The sequence below is a fragment of the Lactuca serriola genome, chromosome 4 (assembly GCF_051521515.1).
Source record: "Lactuca serriola cultivar US96UC23 chromosome 4, Lser_US96UC23_V15, whole genome shotgun sequence".
Taxonomy (NCBI): Eukaryota; Viridiplantae; Streptophyta; class Magnoliopsida; order Asterales; family Asteraceae; genus Lactuca; species Lactuca serriola.
In genome coordinates, this window is record NC_136411.1 from 259,878,029 (window position 1) to 259,899,860 (window position 21,832).

General features: G+C 35.8%; 1 protein-coding gene across 4 annotated transcripts; it reads right to left on the minus strand.

Annotated features, from left to right (window-relative positions):
* Window positions 1-2,555: 2,555 nt before the first annotated feature.
* On the minus strand, window positions 2,556-7,156 carry LOC145096968 (uncharacterized). Of its 4 annotated transcripts, none has more exons than XM_079034360.1 (6): window positions 6,724-7,156; window positions 6,487-6,615; window positions 6,232-6,381; window positions 4,128-4,193; window positions 3,828-4,040; window positions 2,556-2,880 (listed from the first exon to the last, which is right to left on the minus strand). In XM_079034360.1, exons 1-6 carry the CDS (start codon window positions 6,775-6,777, stop codon window positions 2,758-2,760), a joined length of 735 nt encoding a protein of 244 aa, XP_078890486.1. In that variant the 5' UTR covers window positions 6,778-7,156; the 3' UTR covers window positions 2,556-2,757. The 4 variants fall into 4 exon arrangements, 3 of the variants coding, with proteins under 3 accessions (XP_078890486.1, XP_078890485.1, XP_078890484.1); XM_079034359.1 differs by adding an exon at window positions 4,328-4,953 and having other exon boundaries at window positions 5,050-6,615; window positions 6,724-6,742; XM_079034358.1 differs by having other exon boundaries at window positions 4,328-6,615; window positions 6,724-6,742.
* Between the last annotated feature and the right edge of the window lie 14,676 nt (window positions 7,157-21,832).

The window sequence follows — 21,832 nt, forward strand, 5'->3', positions numbered from 1 at the left end:
CTCTTAGTCTTAGGCCTCAACACTGCAAAGATTTGAAACCACTTACGCCACCAATTTCAACATGAATTTTAAGTTGTAACATAGAAATCATAACAAACCAAATTGAATAATTTGGAGGATGAGCATTAAGAATGAAATTCCATCAAACACTAATCCTAATTTATAGTTAGATTTTAATATACCCAATTCGGTGGAAGAGTATCTCCATGACATTTCGTAGGGCACTAATTATGTTGTGCAGAAGAAAAAAAAAACAGGAAACACTTATACTCAAGTATACAATGGAAATTCTAGACATTTAGGTGTTAGACATAGCATGATTCGTGAGCTCATCATGACTGGTGTGATATCTGTGGAGTTTGTAAGAACTCAATTGAATTTGGCCGATCATCTAACCAAAGGGTTAGATAGAAATCTTGTGCACAAGGCGGTTGTAGGGATGGGTTTGAAGTCCACATAAAATCTTTTATATTGAGATGCCCAATTCCCATCTAATGTAATATTAGATGCTGAATTCAATGTGGAAAGCTTGATATTTGAAGATTGGAACACATTTTATCATCATCCCAAGGTATGTGTTCAGTACTGCAAGTTAAGAAGGTTGAAATTTTATTTCTTAATAGTTCTTTGAAAAATTGCATTTGCAGGTGCAAGAACAAAAGAACTACCTATATAAGTATGAAGTTTAGCTGCTTCAAGAAGTTGGGACTTGACTTTGATATACTTATTGAAGGATGGGACACAAGCTAGTAAAATATAGTGTCAAGTTAGAACTTATGAGAATGTAAATTGTTGTGTGTATTATCTTCATGTATTCACTATGAATAGAAAGGGTTCAATCCGTAGTGACACCCTAATATTCGTATATTTGGAATGAATAATATACTAATGTGAAATTCAATCGTCACGACATTTCATTTATGCATCAATTTGTTGTTGTTATGTTTCATTTTAAGTTAATCAAGATTACACTTAAATGGGGGAGGTTTGTTGGTGATTTTTGATCATCAATGTTATTTAAGTGTAATGAGATTACTTTGTGTTGACCAAAAATGATCTTGATAAATATTAAACAAGTACGGAAGGTGTGGAGTACACACTTGTTTAAGTTTGATCAAGTTTCAAAGTACACTGTCATTTAGGGGCGAAGCCCCTGAACGAACGGGAGTCCGGGGGCAGCGCCCCTGGGAGCGGGGTGCAAGGGGCGGCAGCCCCTGGCGGGGTCCAAGGGGCAGAGCCCCTGGCTGGGTATGTTACTATATTAAAAATGCATCAGAAAATTGATTTTTCAGATAATTGACCATTGGTTTGACCCTTATCCATATATCTGTTTTTATGACAGTTTTTATGGTTTTATGACAGTTTAAAACTGTCATATGACAGTTTTCAGACAAAGATATTAAAGTTGGTTTTGGTCTCATTTTCTGGTATATATGAAAATATCATCAAACATTCTCGGTTCTTGTCTCTCTGAGTCTTATCCAATTGAGGATTTGGGAGTACTACCAAATACTTCGATTTGAAAGTGATAATCACAATTCTCAGAATTTCCAAGCCTTTCTACACCCAAATTTCTAACACTTACGAACATAATTGTTTCTTATCATAAGACAAACAAAATTAAAAATTAGGGAGAACGTATAAAACATGGCTCTTACTGGAAATTGCCTACCCAAAATAATTTGGTTTTTGGTTGATTTGAGTTAGGCACTTATAAGCGCTACAAATCATGCAACTAAAAAATGAATTTTTATAGGAAATTCTTAAGATTGCAGGCATCATTCATGTGGTTTTTAGAGGAGGCATTAATCATTACCCAATGTGTTTGATCTCTAGTTTTGAAATCAACTCACAATCGTTAGAGTTCAAACACTAAAATGGATACAGGTTTCAAAATTCCAATTTCAAGAGAACATGGGATCGTTACTTCTATTAGGGCATGCGACTATTATCAAAGAACACTTCAAATCTGAAATAATGGCTTGATAATCTAAAACTAAACCATGCTCTGATACCACAATGTTATATAAATAGGCATAATCCAAGATCAATTTTGACATAATCATCAAGAACCCTAAATAAACTAAAGAACACTTGGAGAATATTATATCCTTTGATATTGAAGATGACTAACATCATATTATGATTCTTCCACTTCACATAATGGTGTCTAACTAATTGATTCTGATGGATGGAATTACATACACTTGACGGAATTAGCAATAAGAACCTTTTATTAAAAGTTTTGAGACCATGGGGACCATCCGTGAGATTTTTTAAAATTAGGGACAAAACTTGATATTTTGTGAAACCACATGATCATTTATGAAGTTTTCTTATTGATTTTCATTTCTTTATGACTGCAAAACCTAAAATCCTTAGCTGCCGTATTGTGATTAACATCTACATACACCCCTTTCTTTCAGCCCATTACAATCATTTCCATTATCATTCCTACCATTTTCAATTTAGCCCAATCCAAATAAGTGTAAAAACATTTATAAATTCATACCTTATCTTTAAATCCGAGAATCGATGTTCCATGATATAAGCCATTATTCTCTTTTTAAGAAACTTGATTCCATAGTGTAACTTAGTAACGGAACATAGTACATGACCTTGTATTTTTTGTTTCACCAAAAATGGAAGAGAGAGTGTTAAGAAGGATACAGAGAGTAATTCCCTAAAATTTGAGATCAAGAAGAGACGAATTGGAGACTAGGATTAGCCACATTTCCTTCCAAGATGGATGATGAACTAGGATGGGTTTGGTGGATTTCCAGGGTGGTTATTAAATCGTCTCGTAAGTTCCAATATCTGTGCTTGTAATTTTTCTCGTGCTTTTCGTTCCATTTCTATTTGTATTTGCAACTCTTGTACCTAAAAAATATTAAAACAATCATATATAACTAGTGAGTAAATAATTTATGAATAGTAAAACAATTATATATAGATTAACATTTTTATCCATTATAGTAACATACATTATTTTAGCAAATAATAGGAACCTACTTTATGGATAAGCATTTGATAAAAAAACCCAACAGGAACTAGAACCTCTTGGAACTGAATATGGGTATTTTGGCCCGGTTATCTGTTCTCCTAATCCATCATTTTTACTTTTTATTCTTTTCGTTTCGGTCTGATTCGGTCATGTTATCAATTCTCCCAATCCAAAATTTATGATTTTCGGTTATTTCAGTTCCGATCCAGTATACTTTACTTTTTATTGCTATAGGGAATGTACGTTTTTGTCTATATTCGCAACATACTAAACTTTAGCATATTGTTGGTCTTATCTATAATGGTAACCTACTTAATATACCTTTAAGTTTTACCTTAATGACTACACTTTTTTATAAAATAAAAATAATTAGAAAACTTAATTTCTTTTTTACATAATAACATCATACTATTAATTTTAACCATGATAAACAGCATAACATGTTCTTTATACCAAAATAAAATTTCTACTTAGATTTTTTTATCCATAAGCAAGGTACTTTAGTTTTCTAACATCAGCAATATACTTACATTTTTTTACCTATAATTGCAAGATTCTTTTTAAAAATTTAGAGTAAAAATGCACTTTGCCTTTTTATCCATACCAGCAACACACTGTTTTTAATGCATCATTGCGATTTTTTTTTTTCCATAATAGAAACACAGACTATCTACTTTTGAACAATATAGACTTACTTACATTTATATCCATAATATATAGCAACCTACTTTTTTTCTATAATAGTAATATACTTTCTTTTCTATCCATAAAAGCGACATATATTTCTTCATAAACACACAATTCGTTTTTAAGAAAAGTTTACCTGCTGCTGCAACTGCGTGTAGTCAAAGGATGACATGGCACACCCATAAGAAGGTCTCCCTGTCGCTACATATTTAAGATCTGAGTATCCTATTCCAAAAACATGACTCTTCCTTTTCCCTACCTGACTTTGTTTCCACAACTCCACATTATCCCCTGTATGCTGAATGATGTCCTCCCCATACTTCTCAATCATAGATCTCTCATATGCCTCCTACAATTAACAACATTATTATTATTGTAGTAGATGTTAAGAGAGTAAATATTTCAAAAAGAAAAAAAGATGAGAAATATAACTTACATACTCCTTCCACGATCTAACACTACACCACTCTAACCCATTTATTGTAAAAAACCATTTGGATACCTGTAGAGCAAACCCAAACTAAAAGTTAACTTTTTCACATACGAGCATAAAATAATTCCTGTGAAAACTATATTAAACTATTCAGCGACATGTAGTAGAATCCAAACATATGGAGATGTTAGTTTAGTTCGTACTACGTCATTGTTGAGTGACACTGTAGACTCGATGTATTTCCCTATTGGAGAGATTTTGGAATCCATATCTTCACACGTAAACACTATTTCTTTGGTGTTCTTCTTCATATCTAATTCGTAAACATTGCTTCCAGCATGAATGAGCAAATTTCCGTTTCTCATCAAGTGTATTAGCGATTTACTCCATGGAAAAAACGAGATTGGGCCATAAGTTAACACCTTCGTCCAATCTCCATCTCCATCCATCTTCCACAACTCGATCATTTCATTACAATATTCGCTTGACATATAACTTTCTTCCTCAATGAGAATGGCGACACAGAAGTGGACGCATCCTTTTAGAACCATGAAACCCAAACAGTTGGTCATTTGATTTCCGAAAGAGGGCATTGCTATCTCTGTGAACTTTTCAGTCTTTGTGTCGAATCTCATAACTGAATAAGACCGAATAAAGCTTTCTGGTTCTGTTTCCACTTGTTTTAAGAAATAGAGTTTTTCATTAAAAAAAAAAAAATGACTTGGGTGCTCCCAGTAATCTCCAGGTTTAGTCCAGTAATTTCCAGGTTCAGTCCAGTCGGAAGCACTTTGTTTGAAGTCCTCAGTGGACTCAACATTTCTCCATGAGTCTGATTTTAACGAGTATATATAAATATTGGGATGATGGGTTACATGTAAAAGCCTGTAGTCGTCATCACTAGAGATATAATACAACCCAAATATACCTTGTGTATCACAACTCATTTTAGACAGACGCTTATCGTCATTTGTGAAAGGATTCCATAAAGTTAGATGAGAATATATGTCAGGATTTTCGTGCTTGATTGTACCTATGCATAACAGTCCATGCACAGATGTTAAAATCGATATGTTTATCATGTGCCTCATATTAATTGGTAAAAGAAATGGAAAACGGCCCATGGTTAAACCATCTTTAGGTGCTTCGCAGTCTATGCTACAGAATGTATATCCATCGGTGGTAGGTAATACGAGGTGTTTGTGGTGATTTACATGATCATCGATTAATGCGCTGGCAAAAGCACCTGATTTTAGGAACAAATACCATTTCTTGCAAACACACATTAAACTGGGTAGAGCTTCCACCGGCATCCTTGGTAGTATCTGGAATAAAAGTATCTCCTGTGGAAGCTTCCGAGGGTGGGACTCCGCCATGGTCTATATTGCTTCACGGGATAGGGATATTGCATGTATTGCCATTTAGGTATAGAGAGAGTAGAACTTTTCGTGTGTTGGATAATTCTGATTTCTACTTTTAAAAGCGGAATTAAGATTTGGGAATATAGTTACAAATTAAATTTGTGGTAAATGTGACCAAATCAAGGGTTTCAGAAAAAGTAAGCATCACTAGAAAATGAAGTTTGAACAGATCAATTTGAAGAGGTTAATTCTAGTTGTTTAGGTTTCAATGATTTTCGGTCAAATTCAGCCTAAAAACCTGTGGTTGATATTGACCCGTAAATATGGGCCAAATATTGTTAGACAGTTACACATCGAGTTTGAGTGTATGTAGCATTGTTTTTAGAATTTTTATTTATGTGTTGCGTTTTATATTTACAGTAAGTCTAAACTAGGGGATATGAAGAAAACCTGTTTATAAGTCATTAAAATTAAATTAACATTTTCGTGCATCAAAAATCATGAATTAAGAATTAAGCAGGATGTATGCAAGCTCTAAAACTTGCCTAACCTGCAAAACCGACTCCAATATCAATTGAGGAAGAATTTCACAAAACTGATCCCAAATTTTAGGGAAGAAGAAGCAAATCATAACACGATTCTTCTAAAATTAACAAACTTTTATACACATTCACATAATTTACCTACACAAATCCACACATACTTTATATTTCAACAAATTAGAACCGAGATAAAAGAAAGGTACTTACATTCCCATGTTTCTCAGCGGAAGTTCCATATTCATCATCAAACTCAACTCTAATAAACCTAAACTGAAATTGAATACGGATCTTTAGACGGATTACTTTGGCTGAAGCCCAAATTCTAAATGAATTGGCAAACAAACCGATGATGGGTTTCTGTACACACCAACATTCAATAATTCTCATGTAAAGTCACTATTTACTTAAAAATATTAGATGAAGAAGATACGTAAAGGTTGATTTTGTATATCTCCGTAAAACCTGGTTGGTCATGAAGTAAACCCAATGATTTTGTGCAGAAGTAAGAACACCAACAACACCGATTTGCTTTTCCTTCAGTAAATTCATAAGTTCCTCAACTTTTGCTTCATCGGGAAAGAAAAATCCTGCCTGCAATTAGCCAATTTCTTGATTTTCTTCATATCGTAAGAATTATTGAATTAATCAATCACATCAAGCAAGAAAGTAAGAAACAGAACGAAAAACCTTAAACCTTACCTGCGTTTCAACAAAACTCATTTTCGTACCAATTCCTTCCGCCGTGATCACCATAGACGGAAAGGGTCCCCCGATGTAATGGTAACGAATCAGACTGTACCGCTATCGATTTCGAAAACGCAGGACATTCCCACATCTGGAGACGAACAGCGAAATAGAAAGTTTAGGGTTTTTTTGCTTGAGACTCGACGACGGCGGAGGTTAGAGGAGAGGCGGAGGCCGATAATTCTCAGAGAAAGCGAGAGCACATTGTCGTGACTCGTGAGAGGTATCAGTGGTTTTCAAGCCGGAGCACAGCATGATGACCAAAATCAAGAGTTACAAAGGTGACATAAAGTCGTTAGGTGCGGCGGCGAGGAAGCAGGATGACCAAAATCAAACAGCTACAAAAATAAGCCAACGGCTCACCTTTTTTTTTTTTTTTTTTTTTTTTGCCGGACTTACAGTTCTACTCTCCCTATGAAGTGTATCGAGTCTGTTATCATTTTTTTTTTTTGATATATTTGGAATTTTGATCTAAATAGGACATACATATTAACCCATGTTAAGCATCTATTCTAACCTAATAAGTTAAAATAATTTGTGTCATTGTCATGTTTTTCATGTATTACAATATATAATGTTCTTAAATATTCTGAATTTTGTATTTTTCACTTGGCATTTTTTATTTTTTCCATTTTTTCTTAAAAGGGTAATATATTTTTATATTTGTATATATATATTTGTTTACTGAGTTTTTTCGTTCATATTTACCACATCAACTTGTTAAACTGTACACATTCAGTCCTTATGACCGGGTACTCCAGATTAACCGGTAAAAATCTACCCTAATAAATAAGAATGATTTTGCCACATGCCTTCTTCTTATTTATTTTGACACTTGTCATTTTCTAGATTTTTTGAATTATTTAATATCCACTTGTCATTTTTATAGAATTTTTCATTTTTAGTCAAATACCACCTATTAAATGTCATCTCATATTAGTTAATTTTATTAATATATTAATTAATGTACATAATAACTTTCTATTTGTAAATTCTTCTTTCTATTAATATATAACTATATTAATGTAGATAATACATTCCATTTGTGAATTCATATTAATTAATTTTATTAGTATATATTATTTAAGATTAAATTACATAAATGGTCTATGTAATTTACCAAAGGTCATAAACTCAGTTGTTACTTATTTTATTATGAACATGATTCTTGTGGTTATCAAAACTTGCATGAATAGTCTTTTTTTTTTTGCTCACACGTTTTACTTTTGGACATTTTAATAAACCCGTGTAATACACGGGTCACACACCTAGTAACTTAATATGGTAATATATTTCTGACTTTGTACGCATTTAGTCCTTAATATTTTTGTATACATTTGATCGTTAATCCTACCTAATAAATGAAAATACTTTTGCCACTTGTCATCTTCTCTTTCATTTTGACAAATGTCATTTTATAGGATTTTTAAAATTGTGATTTTCCACTTGTCATTTTTTTTGGGGATTTCAATTTTCTTAAAATAAATTTCCAAAAAATTCTAATGGGTTATATATATGTAAGGTTATCATTTTATTAATTTGATAATAAATTCTCATAAATTCTCCAAAAGATTAGATTTCTATAATAAATGCTTCAAAAGATTACATTTTGTTATTGAAAAATATTATTTTATTAAATATTTAATGTTTATATATTAATATTAAATTTTTATTTTTAATAAACCCATGTAATACACGGGTGTTACACCTAGTATTATTTTGTTGCAAAATAAATCATTTTTTTGTTTTTGTATTTATTCAATACTTATGAATGATTTCATTAGATTTTCTCATTATATCTTACGTGGGCCAACCCAACCCAACCCATATAACTCGTTTAAGTATATGGGTTCGCAAGTTCATAAGTTAGTGTGTGAAATCCAGTCCGCATAACCCATTTAATAAATAAGCAACACATTTTCAAAAAACAAGGTTTTTCAATATAAAGTCATAAAGTGATTAAAGTCATTAACCATTCGACGACAAGTGGGATAGTAGGCGACCGGTGAATCGACGAGGAGCGGGTGACAGGATGAGGACGTGAGGACCGACCGTAGGCCAATGATGGTCTGGTGGATGCGTTCTTCGTTTGTGACTCGTGAGTATATTTGTTTTATTTTTTTATTAGGGCACCACAAAAAAAGCTAGCCACACAATTATACGAATACGGAAGACGAATGAATACGATGATACGAAATATTATAGAAGGAAGTAAGATTTCATTTATATATATATATATATATATATATATATATATATATATATATATATATGGGTTGTTGCATTGACCCGCGAACGAATATAGGTAATCCAACCCAACCCATGAAATAAACATTTTGATGGGTTGGACGGTTTTGTCACACCCCCAAACTTGGATGGCAGAAACGTTCGGGGGTGGATGACTTTCTTATATTATATCATAACATAATGCATAATAGTGACCAAAACAAACACAATCATCATAAATATAGTTGAAAAAGTTACATTGTTGTAAGAGTTACATGTTTCAAAATCAATTACAATATGATGATAAAAGATTTGTTTAACGCCTTAGCGTCTCATCCTCAAAAGCTTGTAGTTACATGTTTTATTGTTTTCCTGGAAATACAAGTGGTTTGAAAAAGTGTCAACAATTAAGTTGGTGAGTTCATAAGAGTATGTATGAAGAACTGTAAGTTTTTCCTTGTAAAACGATAGTGTTCGTTCGAGAAAATCCAATATTTTCTTTAAAAATGAGTTGTGGTCTTAAATGCCCTAAGACCGAAATGTACAAGTATTTTTCAAACTTAAAATAGTAATATGCATTTTTGATATATATAAAACCGTTTGAATGAGTGTTTCCCCGTAAACTAAATATATCGTTGTTATTCCATGTGAGTTTTTATAACCATGCTAATGACATAGATGGCATGTCGTGACGTTCTTCAGGCGTCGAAATGTTATGACATTTGTCACCTAAGACCTGCCTATCTAACTTGAAACATCCCAAAAATACAGTCCAAAAATTTCATTTTAAATCATTAATAAACCATAGATAACAATTTATCACACAAAAACCATAAGTCATGTATCTTAAAATGTCAAAAATATCAGTCAAACATATCAGAGTAAAAACATCCCAGGCTAATCAAATGGTGGGTGCACTACAGTTATCCCGAACTCTTCCCCTTGCTACCGGAAGTACTTGAAACCAAAACTAAAAACTATAAGCACGAAGCTTAGTGGGTCTCCCCAAACTACCACATATCATATACATAATCACATAACTTTGGCCTTCCCCGCTACATCGGGCCCCGCCCAGCATCGGACCGAAGTCCGGCATCGGCCTCGCCCGGAATCGGACCAAAATATGGCATCGGGCCCCGCCTGGCATCGAGCAAAGCTCGATATACATATGAACATATCAAAAAATACATATAAACATAATCACATAACATAAACATATGAACATTCCTCAGGCCCCACCCAGCATCAGACCAAAATCCGGAAGCATACAAACATTCCTCGGGCTTTCCCCGACATCAGATCGAAGTCTGAAAACATATAAAACAAGCAGATGCAAGAATCACGAAGATATCAAGCATACAAACATTCCTCGAGCTTGTCCCGGCTTCTGACCGAAGTCCGAAACACATAAACCTACATCGGGCACTGCCCGACATCGAACCTTAGTTCAAAACATACTAACATATATAAACGGGCCGACATTGGTGCCTTCGACCCATTCCTACTGGAAGGAAACTCACCTCAAATGCCGGGTGATAATAGCTAAAACGTCTCTGCTTCTACAACCGGCTCTACTCACGCCCTATACAAAAACAACCCCTTAGATACCATTCTATACCTGAGACCCCTTCACGAGCCAACCTTGGTCAAAGTCAAAGTCAAGGTCAAAGTCAACATCCCAAGTTGACTTAACTCGTCGAGTCATCCTCCTGAATCGCCGAGTTTCCATGCTACTCGCAGTCATGATAAAATGAGTCAGCTTGTCGAGTCGTCCCTCAGACTCGTCGAGTTCTACCCTTTACAGAATCGGGACCAAACAATTCAACTCGTTGAGTTCCTATATGAACTTGCCAAGTTCTTCAGTCAGTTGCTTCATCTTAATGGGTTAAGCCCTTATTCTTCAGATCAGAGCTTCATACTTCATATATATTGAAAATATCCTTTTAAGGGTAAAGTTTCCAACTATACCCGTTTATAGCCTTAGATAATGGGTTTAACTAAAACCCTAACTCTTAATGACCTAGATCTTGATCCAAATGCCATCAATACTCCAAACCAATGCATATAAACTGAGATCTGGACCCTAGACACTACAGGAACACGTAAAGCTTCCATCTTTCTCTCCATGCATGGCCTTTTGGAGTTAAAAAGGCCGAAATAACATCTTAAAGCTTGCATGGGGGCTTCCATGGCCATAAAGTTTACACCTTTATGCCATGAGAGCCCTTCAAGGTCCTAGATCTGGAGGTATACTCACTTGGGACGTCCATTTCCCAAAGATCATGCTTATTGGGAAAAAAAAACCCAATAAAATGACAATAAGGAGATCTAAGAACTTACTAAGCAACTTTGAGACCTGCTTACCAGAAAGTGAAGAGAATGAAATGGTGTCTCTGGATCCACTAGCTTCTTCTTGAATCCCCAAGCTTCTCCTTCCTTCATAAGCTTCAACACACACAAAAGTCACTCAAAATGGCTCCCAAGCTCACAAATGCATTAGGGTTTCGTGACTTAGGGTTTGAGACTTGGAGGCTGGAAATGAAGCTAGCATGAGGGGATTAAGGTGCTTAAATAGGGTACAAATCCCCGAAATTAGGGTTTCACCCCTGCTAGCCTACTCGTTGAGTTGAGGGCTTTCAACTTGTCGAGTAGGTTACTTAAAACCTGCCCGTCTTTTGATCTCTACTCGACGAGTCTGGGGATCCCAACTCGTCGAGTTGCTCTACTAAAATGAGTAAATTATAATTTAAATACATACTAGGAACCAAGCGTTACAATTCTCCCCCACTTGTTTCAGACTTCATCCTCGAAGTCTGCTATCTCGAATAAATCTGGGTAGTGCTCTCTTATTTCCTCTTCTGGCTCCCAAGTCCATTTTGTGCCCTTGCAGTGCTGCTACTGCACCTTCACCAACTCAACCATCTTGTTCCTTAGCTCCTTCGTCTTGCTGTCTAGGATGGCCACTATGTTGGGTTTTGAGCATTCTAACACTCCTAAGTGTACATGCAACCCTAAATACCTTGGATATATGTTTTCTCTATTATACATGCAATTATGAACATCCAAGGTATTATCCTAATCTAGCAACCAAAATAATGAATATAACAAGATAGAATACATACCTCTTTGATGTAGAAAGTCTTCATGAAGCTTGAGTGCCTAGTGCCTCAAGTGTGACACCTCAAATGGTTCACACAACACCAAATACACTTGGAATAACTTGTGAGAAACTTGAACACTCCTAAAATCGGCTAGCCCTTTCTTCTTATTATTCATAGTGGCTGATTTTTCCCAAAGAATATGATCTTATATAGTTGTTACAATTAGGGTAAACCCTAATTGTCATGGCCTTCCATTTCCTTGGATCCATGGGTTCAAATACACCATGGAGCATCCATGGACCATCCTATGGGTTTTAGCCCAACTTGATTATCCATGGAGCATTAGCCCACTATACAAGTATGGATGATTTACACAATCAACCCATATATTTAATTTGTCTTCTTTTGATCACTTAATTAATTCTAGATTAATTCTTGATCAATACTAATTAAATAATCCTATTAATATATTAGAACTTATAATATATTAATCAACCTTAAGTGTTATTTCTCTCATTATAGTCTATCCAAGTGCATGATGCCATGCAACCCAAATGGACCATGCCAGGTCGGGTCAAGTCTTACCAATTATAGTTATGGACTTAGACATTAATCCAACAGTCTCCCACTTGGATAAGTCTAAAACTATTATTGCAAGTGTGACTTCAAGAACTGACTGGCAATCGTAGCTCTCAAAAGCTTCCGTCGAACTCTGACCTTGCCGATGAACTCTAACCTTTGTCAATGACTTGTCCATTAGATAAGGGATCATATATTCCTCCATTCTAGATATCATATGGACTGAGACATGGATTATAAATCATTCTCTCTGTCCATCTGTTGTTTCCTGATTTCCGATTCATGATGACTGACTAATTGAACAAATCAAATCAGTCCTGGCCCGGCTGAGCACTTCCATTTGTCATCATCAAATCATCGAGGGGCCCACAGATATCGCTTTTATCCCGAAGGTAAAAGGAATGGATAAACTTCAACTCATATGGCTTATTCTACTACTTGTTGAATCATACACAAAGGCACGTTTTATAACATCGAGTTACCAATGCGTTTTCGTGCAATCAATGTATAACCAACTCATAGTAACAACTCATATTTCTAGGTTTGAAGAATATAAGATATTATCGTCTCATGATAAAATCCATGAAGTGATTCCAATGAGTGCGGGTTGAATCCAATACTCAAAACTTATGAGCACTCATGAGTGTTGTAGCCCATTGTCCAACATCTTAGACCTCTACAAGCCAACCCATGACAGTCTTAATTCATATCTACTTCCAACATATGACCGACTGTGGATGGTTTGAATAACTTGGTCATTCTGGAAGAATAACCTAGTTTATTCTGGAAGTCAAAACATGCAAAGTGAAACACAATAATAATTGAATCGAATATGGTATCAAAACCTATGAACATAAATAAAACACCTTTTATTTATCACCATATGATTACACATTATTCATTGTATACCGTTTCCACTATCAACTTTATTCTTGAATTTAAAACAATAGTTGTCCCATGCTCCAAGCATGTACACTATGTTTTCTAAACACTAGTCATGCCATACACCAAGTATGCATACTGTGTTTGTCTATGATATTTACTTTGTGAAATAGATCAATTGAACATAACTCCAATGACTCTCATTTCACAGTCCCAAATCTTTACTGCAAATGCAAGAATTCCAAATTCATGCCATTTACTGAAATCTGTTAGATTCTAAACTTATATGCATTGATCCTCTTGTAATGATTATGCACAAAGTCAGAAAGACTTGACAACAAATATTACAGAGCATTCCAAAGGAGATCAGCTCCTTGGAAACATCCTTCTTGCATTAAGTTTCCTAATCTTGCACAGACTGAATAATTTCTATCTTGAAACATTTTCAGATTCCATTTTGACTATCACTTCTGAACAAGAGTTGCCTCCTTACAGATTATGTCAATATGGTCCTTCCAAAATTATCACTATACTTTCAACTGTCCTTCAGCAACCAATCTTTGGTAAACCTAAGATTGTCCTCGACAATTGTTTAATCCTTTTAGTCATATCCAATTCTAGACCTTTTTCCTTCTTAATGCCCCAGGCATTTTGACAATTTTAGAAAGGATGAACATAGCACATGTAATCGATCCTATATCCGAAGCATATGGGACACGATTCATGATGTCTCACATAAAGACTAAACCCGTCTTTTGCTATAACATTTCCATTTCTATTTGCTAAGTTCTCATAATACAGATTATGAAAAGGGATGCCGTAATCATAATCGAATTTTAGAACGCAAATAATGGACCCATATACAGAATTTCCTTATGTTGAGCCATTCCAACATGAAATTCATATATATATATATATATATATATATATATATATATATATATATATATATATATCCTTGACTAAATGATTAAAACCTCACGATCTAAGCTTATAGATTTGAGATGAAGTATAATTTCCTCTCCCTTAACTATAGCAAAACAACTCTTTCCCAATTGAAACTTTTGTTTTCTATAATTAACATTGATAACTTGCAACCTTTATAATAATTATCATGCTCCCACTAACATGATGATTATTAGCATAACACTTATGCTCCCACTAGCTTTGACATGTACTTAGAAATTAGCTGACTTTCTTACCAAAGTTCAGATTTCTAATACTAGATTGTTTTGATAAAACTTTATCAAAATCATACACCTCTTTTAGATAGCTCATAGGTGTGTCTAAACAATTTTAGAACTATCAAAAGGGATGCCGTAATCATAGTCTCAATTTTTTAGACCATTTTGCCACTTCTCACAAGTCCATGTTAGTGTGCCGGTTAACCACACAGCTCCACTAACGACTTGTAGAATGCAAATATCACAATTGCTATCTACTTCAAATCTACTTGGTGGAAGGGTTTCCTCACCATCATTTTCATGAATCGGAGAGAAACCTTATGACCCTTAGATTTAATGGTGTATGTGTTCTTATCCATGTGAATTGTCAAAACCATAGTCACAAGACAAGGATAATGACAAATCCAAACTCATATGGACTGAACTCAATCTTAATTTCTTGCCACCTGGCAGCTCAAGGGCATGCCATTGCTTCCATGTTGTTGTGCAACCAATTGAGAACTTTAAGAACTCTTATGTAAAGTCAACTTTAATTGGAATGGGAACATAATATGTCAACATGATAGGTTATTAACCTCAAGTCGTGTGCTAGTGAAGAACTTCAGGTTTTATTCTTGATTAGTTCTTGAGACTTTCAAGACCTTTAACACTCCCACTGTCCTCTTGACACATAAGACTTTCTTGTCAGATACTCAAGAGACAGTGTGGATTCTAATCAAGACACACACTTTCACAAAATTGGCCTAAGTTGGTCTTTGTTTTATCCAAAACATCACAACTTACCAATTTCAAATGTACAAGAGTAGGGAACTTTTACTCTTACATTTGACAAGTGTTTTAAACCTTCTTTAAGACATGTCACTCAAGTTACGATCTTAGAGTATAACTCTAAGAATTGTTTTTTGGAACGAAGTATGAATCATCTTCTTGATTTAACCACTTAAACAATTCATAACTCCTCTTCTTAACTATCAGAATGCACTTAGAGGATGAATTGTGATAAGGTCTCTAAATCATTAAGATGGTCTTAAAACATGATACTAAAGTACTCTCCCATCTTTTTAGATTTGAGAAACTTTTATCTTTCAGCTTAAATTGATTCTTCTTATTTACTTTGTCATACATTGGAACCTTTTCCAATGTCTCAGAATTACACTTAAGCTTGTAAGTGTAACCATATTTATTGAGCTTTAGTAAATTATGATGAATAATCTTATCAATCTTTTGTGGTGGACTTGACCAATGCATAAGAATGTGTACTCGATCCCTTAGTCCTTCACTTGACTCACATATACATGTGAACAAGGAACTAGTCTTAATTTTCCAAAGCTGAAAGTTCTCATTCATCATACTGTACAACTTGTATGATTTCAAGTTTCGGTCCAATTGAAACTTGGGTGATGAGAATCTTTCCTTATTTGGTAAATTTAGACATTACCACAAATGAAAGAATCAATTTCATATTTCCACTCTTGCTATTAATGGAATCTTATAAGCAACAAAAATTTTCACAGATGCTATTGTAAGGATATTTTAAAATAAATAAAATCAGAAATTTTCGTTTTATTTTAAAAACTTTGCAGAAAACTATCCTTACAGTGCAAAAGCACATGAAAACTTTGTTGTTATGTATTTCCAAGCAATATATCATAACTCCTAAGAAGTAGCTCAAGAATCCGTTCTTCAAACTATGCGATAGAAATCCATCTACGCGATCAGATTCAACATATTCTTTCTTTAAGTTTCTTCACTTTTCTTTGATTCTTAAAACATCACCATGTGATCCAGTCACATCATGTATCAAGAATCTCAGAGTAGAAGCTTAGCAGAGTTAAATAGTGGACTTTACCTGAAGTAGAGTCAAACTTATTGACTTTAACACCCTTAGGTAAATTGGCAGCTTCGCAACCAATGCCCCTTCGTTTGGCAATTTAACATATGGACGCTTTGGTAATGGAACATGGGACTACCACAGACTTATCCTTTCTCTTTACCATTTGGTCAACCGAGTTGACTATGGCCGATCCCTTTCCACTGGGAAGAGAGAGCTTTACTAGATATCCAATGTCATCATTGTCAATGTCCATAAAGTTTTAGGAAGTTGATCTTAGCAAATAGATAAGATCATTAAGGGTATTGTCATAGTCTATTTCATAGGTGTTCCAAAGGAACTCACTATGTGACTTAGAAAGTGATTGAACCACCAACTTTCTCAAGACTTTGACACCCAACTCTCCCGGCTTGTAAATATGTGACTTCATCTCCAAGATGTGATCACACCTAGACCTTGCCTTGCCAATAAGGCTTGAGTGACCTTAAACTTTTCAAGAACTTGTGGGTTAGGGAGAATAATTTGGAGGAGGTGAAAGAAGTATGATTTCCATGGGACATCATCTTCATTTAGGAAAGCTTGATTCAAGAGATTTGGGAAGATCATAGATGTTTAAACCAGACATCTTTTGGGAGATGTTCAAGATAGTTGATCTAAAGTCCTTAATATAACACCCAATATGAAATATTAAGGCTAGGACCCTACAAACTATTTTATAACTTAGAAGAGGGATGCCGTAATCCAAGCTATAAATATTTGAAGGTAGGTGAATGACGATTCACCAATTTCCACCAAGATAAACAAAATGTATTATTAGGTTTTAATTGGATTTGAAACTCCTAGATCTTTTGAGATTCATCGAACTGTTCAATGGCATGTTTCAATCTTGAGCGTGCCTTTCAGGTTTTGTGACTGGGATGCCGAGGATCACAAAACAAGGTGTGAAGTAACCATGCAAATTACTTGGTACCCTTAAGTGTTTATCCCTCAGTCGATGTGCCGGTTAACCACACACGCTCCATCGATACTATGATAAACATTAAGTTACCCTTTGCCTACCTCGTTAAATACGAGTTAGTGTGCCGGTTAACCACACACGCTCCACTAACCGACTTAAACAAAGTGCAAAGTGTAATTTCATGGATTAGCACCTTATTCACATTTTCCTAAGTAAATAAGATTGGGTATTTATAAATGGTTTAGTTACTTAGTATTTATCATTAATACTTTTAATGAAGGGAGAATTCTAGTCCTTGTCCTACCCGTTCGGCTAACGACCCTCCACCGGTCAAGGAAGCGGTGGGTGAGAGTGGAAACCCATTAAACTGTCATTTTATAGGCAGTAACCTTATACCCCCCTTATAGAATGGCTTCGTGAATGAGGCCTACTAACGGTAAGACTGACTTTACTCTTATACATATATAGATATTATTAACTTATAATATTATAAAGTATAAGGGTTGAATTTTAACTTTTAAAATTCTAAGGGCTAACTTGGAATTAAAGTATTCATAAGTGAAAACTTTTTCAAATTCCAAAACTTGAGGGCAAGTTTTGAAACTATTCAAAACTTGAGGGCAAGTTTTGAAACTATTCAAAACTAATTAATTCCATAACTTATGTGTTTAAAGTAGTTTTAATCAAAAAACTCTTCAAGTTCCATAACTTGAGGACAAGTTATGGAAAACTTTAAATTATTAAAGAATGTAATTATTCTTTATTTTATAACTTATGCAATTAATTAAGGTTACACATTTTATTACTTAATGAAGTGACTCTTGAACTTCCATAACTCGAGGACAAGTTATGGAGTCATAAAACCATTTAATGAGACAAGACTCTTCATTTTGTAACCTTTGCCAACTTTTATGAGTTTTATGAAACTTAAATGTGATTTTTCATATAACTTGAGGACAAGTTACAAAAACACATTTTAGAATCAACTCTTAGATTAAAATGGATTGAAAACACATAATCAATTAACTTTTCTATTAATCTAAGCAACTCATAAGAACAAGATAATTCAAATAAAACTTTTTCATGTAATTAGTCTAAATCTTAAACTAATACAAAAAATGAATCTATTGACAGTTATCTTTGAAATTGGATTAGCATGAACAATACCATATCAAAAACAAGTTTATAAGTCAAAAAACATCTTAGGGTAATGTTCCTAGTCCAATTCCAGCCAAAAGAAAGTCGAATATATGTTGTCTGGGGGTCCAAATCGTCGAGTGCATGAACCAAATCGGCGAGGTGGAGGCATTTTGCGTTGGACTTAGCGAGTCCATTAATGGACTCGGCGAGTCTGCTGTGCAGACAACATCAAAACTCAATTTTTTCAGCTACTTTTGCAAGTATAACAAGAAAACAAGCCTAGGCTCTGATACCACTGTTGAGTTTTGAGCATTCTAACACTCCTAAGTGTACATGCAACCCTAAATACCTTGGATCTATGTTTTCTCTATTATACATGCAATTATGAACATCCAAGGTATTATCCTAATCTAGCAACCAAAATAATGAATATAACAAGATAGAATACATACCTCTTTGACATAGAATGTCTTCATGAAGCTTGAGTTCCTAGTGCCTCAAGTGTGACACCTCAAATGGTTCACACAACACCAAATACACTTGGAATAACTTGAGAGAAACTTGAACACTCCTAAAATCGGCTAGTCCTTTCTTCTTATTATTCATAGTGGCCGATTTTTCCCAAAGAATGTGATCTTATATAGTTGTTACAATTAGGGTAAACCTTAATTGTCATGGCCTTCCATTTCCTTGGATCCATGGGTTCAAATACACCATGGAGCATCCATGGACCATCCTATGGGTTTTAGCCTAACTTGATTATCCATGGAGCATTAGCCCACTATACAAGTATGGATGATTTACACAATCAACCCATATATTTAATTTGTCTTCTTTTGATCACTTAATTAATTCTAGATTAATTCTTGATCAATACTAATTAAATAATCCTATTAATATATTAGAACTTATAATATATTAATCAACCTTAAGTGTTATTTCTCTCATTATAGTCAATCCAAGTGCATGATGCCATGCAATCCAAATGGACCATGCCGGTTCGGGTCAAGTCTTACCAATTATAGTTATGGACTTAGACATTTATCCAACACACTAGTCTCTCGATTTAATTCAGGATGTCATCAACCTGAATATCCTCTAAAGTTACAACCGCTAAGTCATCCACCAAGCATTTCCACAACTGGGAAACATGAATAGTGTTGTGGATCTGGCTGAGCTCTGCTGGAATATCCAAATGGTAAGCAATCTGGCCCACCCGAGCCAAAACCCTGAACGGACCGATGTACCTGGAGCCCAGCTTTCCCCACGTCCTGAACCGGATGACACCTTTCCAAGGTGACACTTTCAGGAGAACCATGTCGCCCACTTAAAACTCCAAGTCTGAATGACGCTTGTCGGCATAGCTTTTCTGCCGACTATGAGCTGCTGGAGCCTGATCCGGACCTGATGGCTCCTCTTAGTGGTCTTGAGTACTACCTCAGTACTCCCCATGACTCTCTGACCGACCTCGCCCCAACAAATTAGGGTCCTACACTTTCTCTTGTAGAGCATCTCGAAGGGAGGTCGGTCTATGCTGGTGTGGTAACTGTTGTTATATGAAAATTCCGCTAATGAAAGATATGTATCCTAACTGCCATCGAAATCCAATACACATGCGCGCAACATGTCCTTAAGAGTCTGAATCGTCCTCTCACTCTACTCGTCCGTCTAAGGGTGGAAAGCGATACTGAAGTGAAGACGAATACACATCTCGTCGTGAAAACGCTTCCAAAATCTGGAAGTAAAACAGACGTCTCGGTCTGACACAACTGACACTGGTACTCCATGACGTGCCACCACCTCACGTACATAAATCTTGGCTAGCTTCTTAGTCGATATTCTCTTCTGGATCAAGATAAAATGGGCACTCTTGGTCAACCGATCCATGATGACCCATATCGAATCTACTCCACGTGTGGTCCTGGGAAGCTTGGTGATGAAATCCATGGTGATGTCTTCCCATTTCCGCACGGGAATATCCAACGACTACATCTTGTCGTGAGGTCGTTGGTGCTCGGCCTTGACCTTTCTGCAGGTTAAGCACAGCTCCACATACCACGTTGCATCCTGCTTCATGCAGGGCCACAAATAATTAGGGTGAAGATCTCAATACATCTTCGTTGCCCTGGGATGGATGGAGAACCTCGACTTGTGAGCCTCATTCATTAAAATCTGGCGTACACTGCCCCAGTATGGAACCCAGACCCTCTTATGCAGGGTTAACAACCCACATATGTCATAGTTAAATGAGGCCACCTAGCTTATGATCTGCTCACACTTCCGGCGCTCCTCCTTCATGCTCTCAACCTGCGCCTCCCGGTTCTGCTCTAGCAACAAAGTAATCACCGTCATCCTAAAACATATGTCTTGTATCGAAGCCGCTACTGCCTTGCGACTCAGAGCATCGAGCACAACATTGGCCTTCCTGGGTGGTAAAGGATCTCACAATCATAATCCTTCACCACATCTAACCACTGACGCTGCCTCATGTTCAGATTCGGCTATTCCATGAGGTACCTTAAGCTCTTGTGGTCTGTGTAAATGTTACAACGAACCCCATAAAGGTAATGTCACCAAATATTGAGGGCGAAAACCACATCCCCCCAGCTCTAAATCGTGCGTCGGATAGTTCTCCTTATAAGGCTTCAGCTGCCTCGAAGCATATGCTATCACATGACCCCGCTGCATCAACACCGCACCCATGCTTATGATCGAAGCGTCACAGTAAACCACAACGTCGTCGACACCATCTAACAAAGTCAAAATTGGTGCCTTGTATAACCGCTCTCTGAGAGTCTCGAAGGCTGCCTGCTGCTAAGGCCCCCAGTGAAATATCATCGACTTGTTGGTTAGTCGGGTAAAAGGAACAACGATCTTGGAGAAATCCTAGATAAATCTCCGATAGTAACCCGCTAGAACAAGAAATATATGAATCTCAGTTGGAGACCTCAGAACCTCCCACTGCATCACAGCCTCTATCTTGGCTGGATCGAACAAAGTACCCTTCTGGTTGACAAGGTATCCCAGAAACTACACCCCGCGCAACCAGAACTCACAACTTGGAGAACTTTGCGAAAAGTATCTCCTTCCTCAGAGTCTCCAGCACCTCCCTCGGGTGCTCCTCGTGCTACTCCTGAGTCTTGGAGTAAACTAAGATATCATC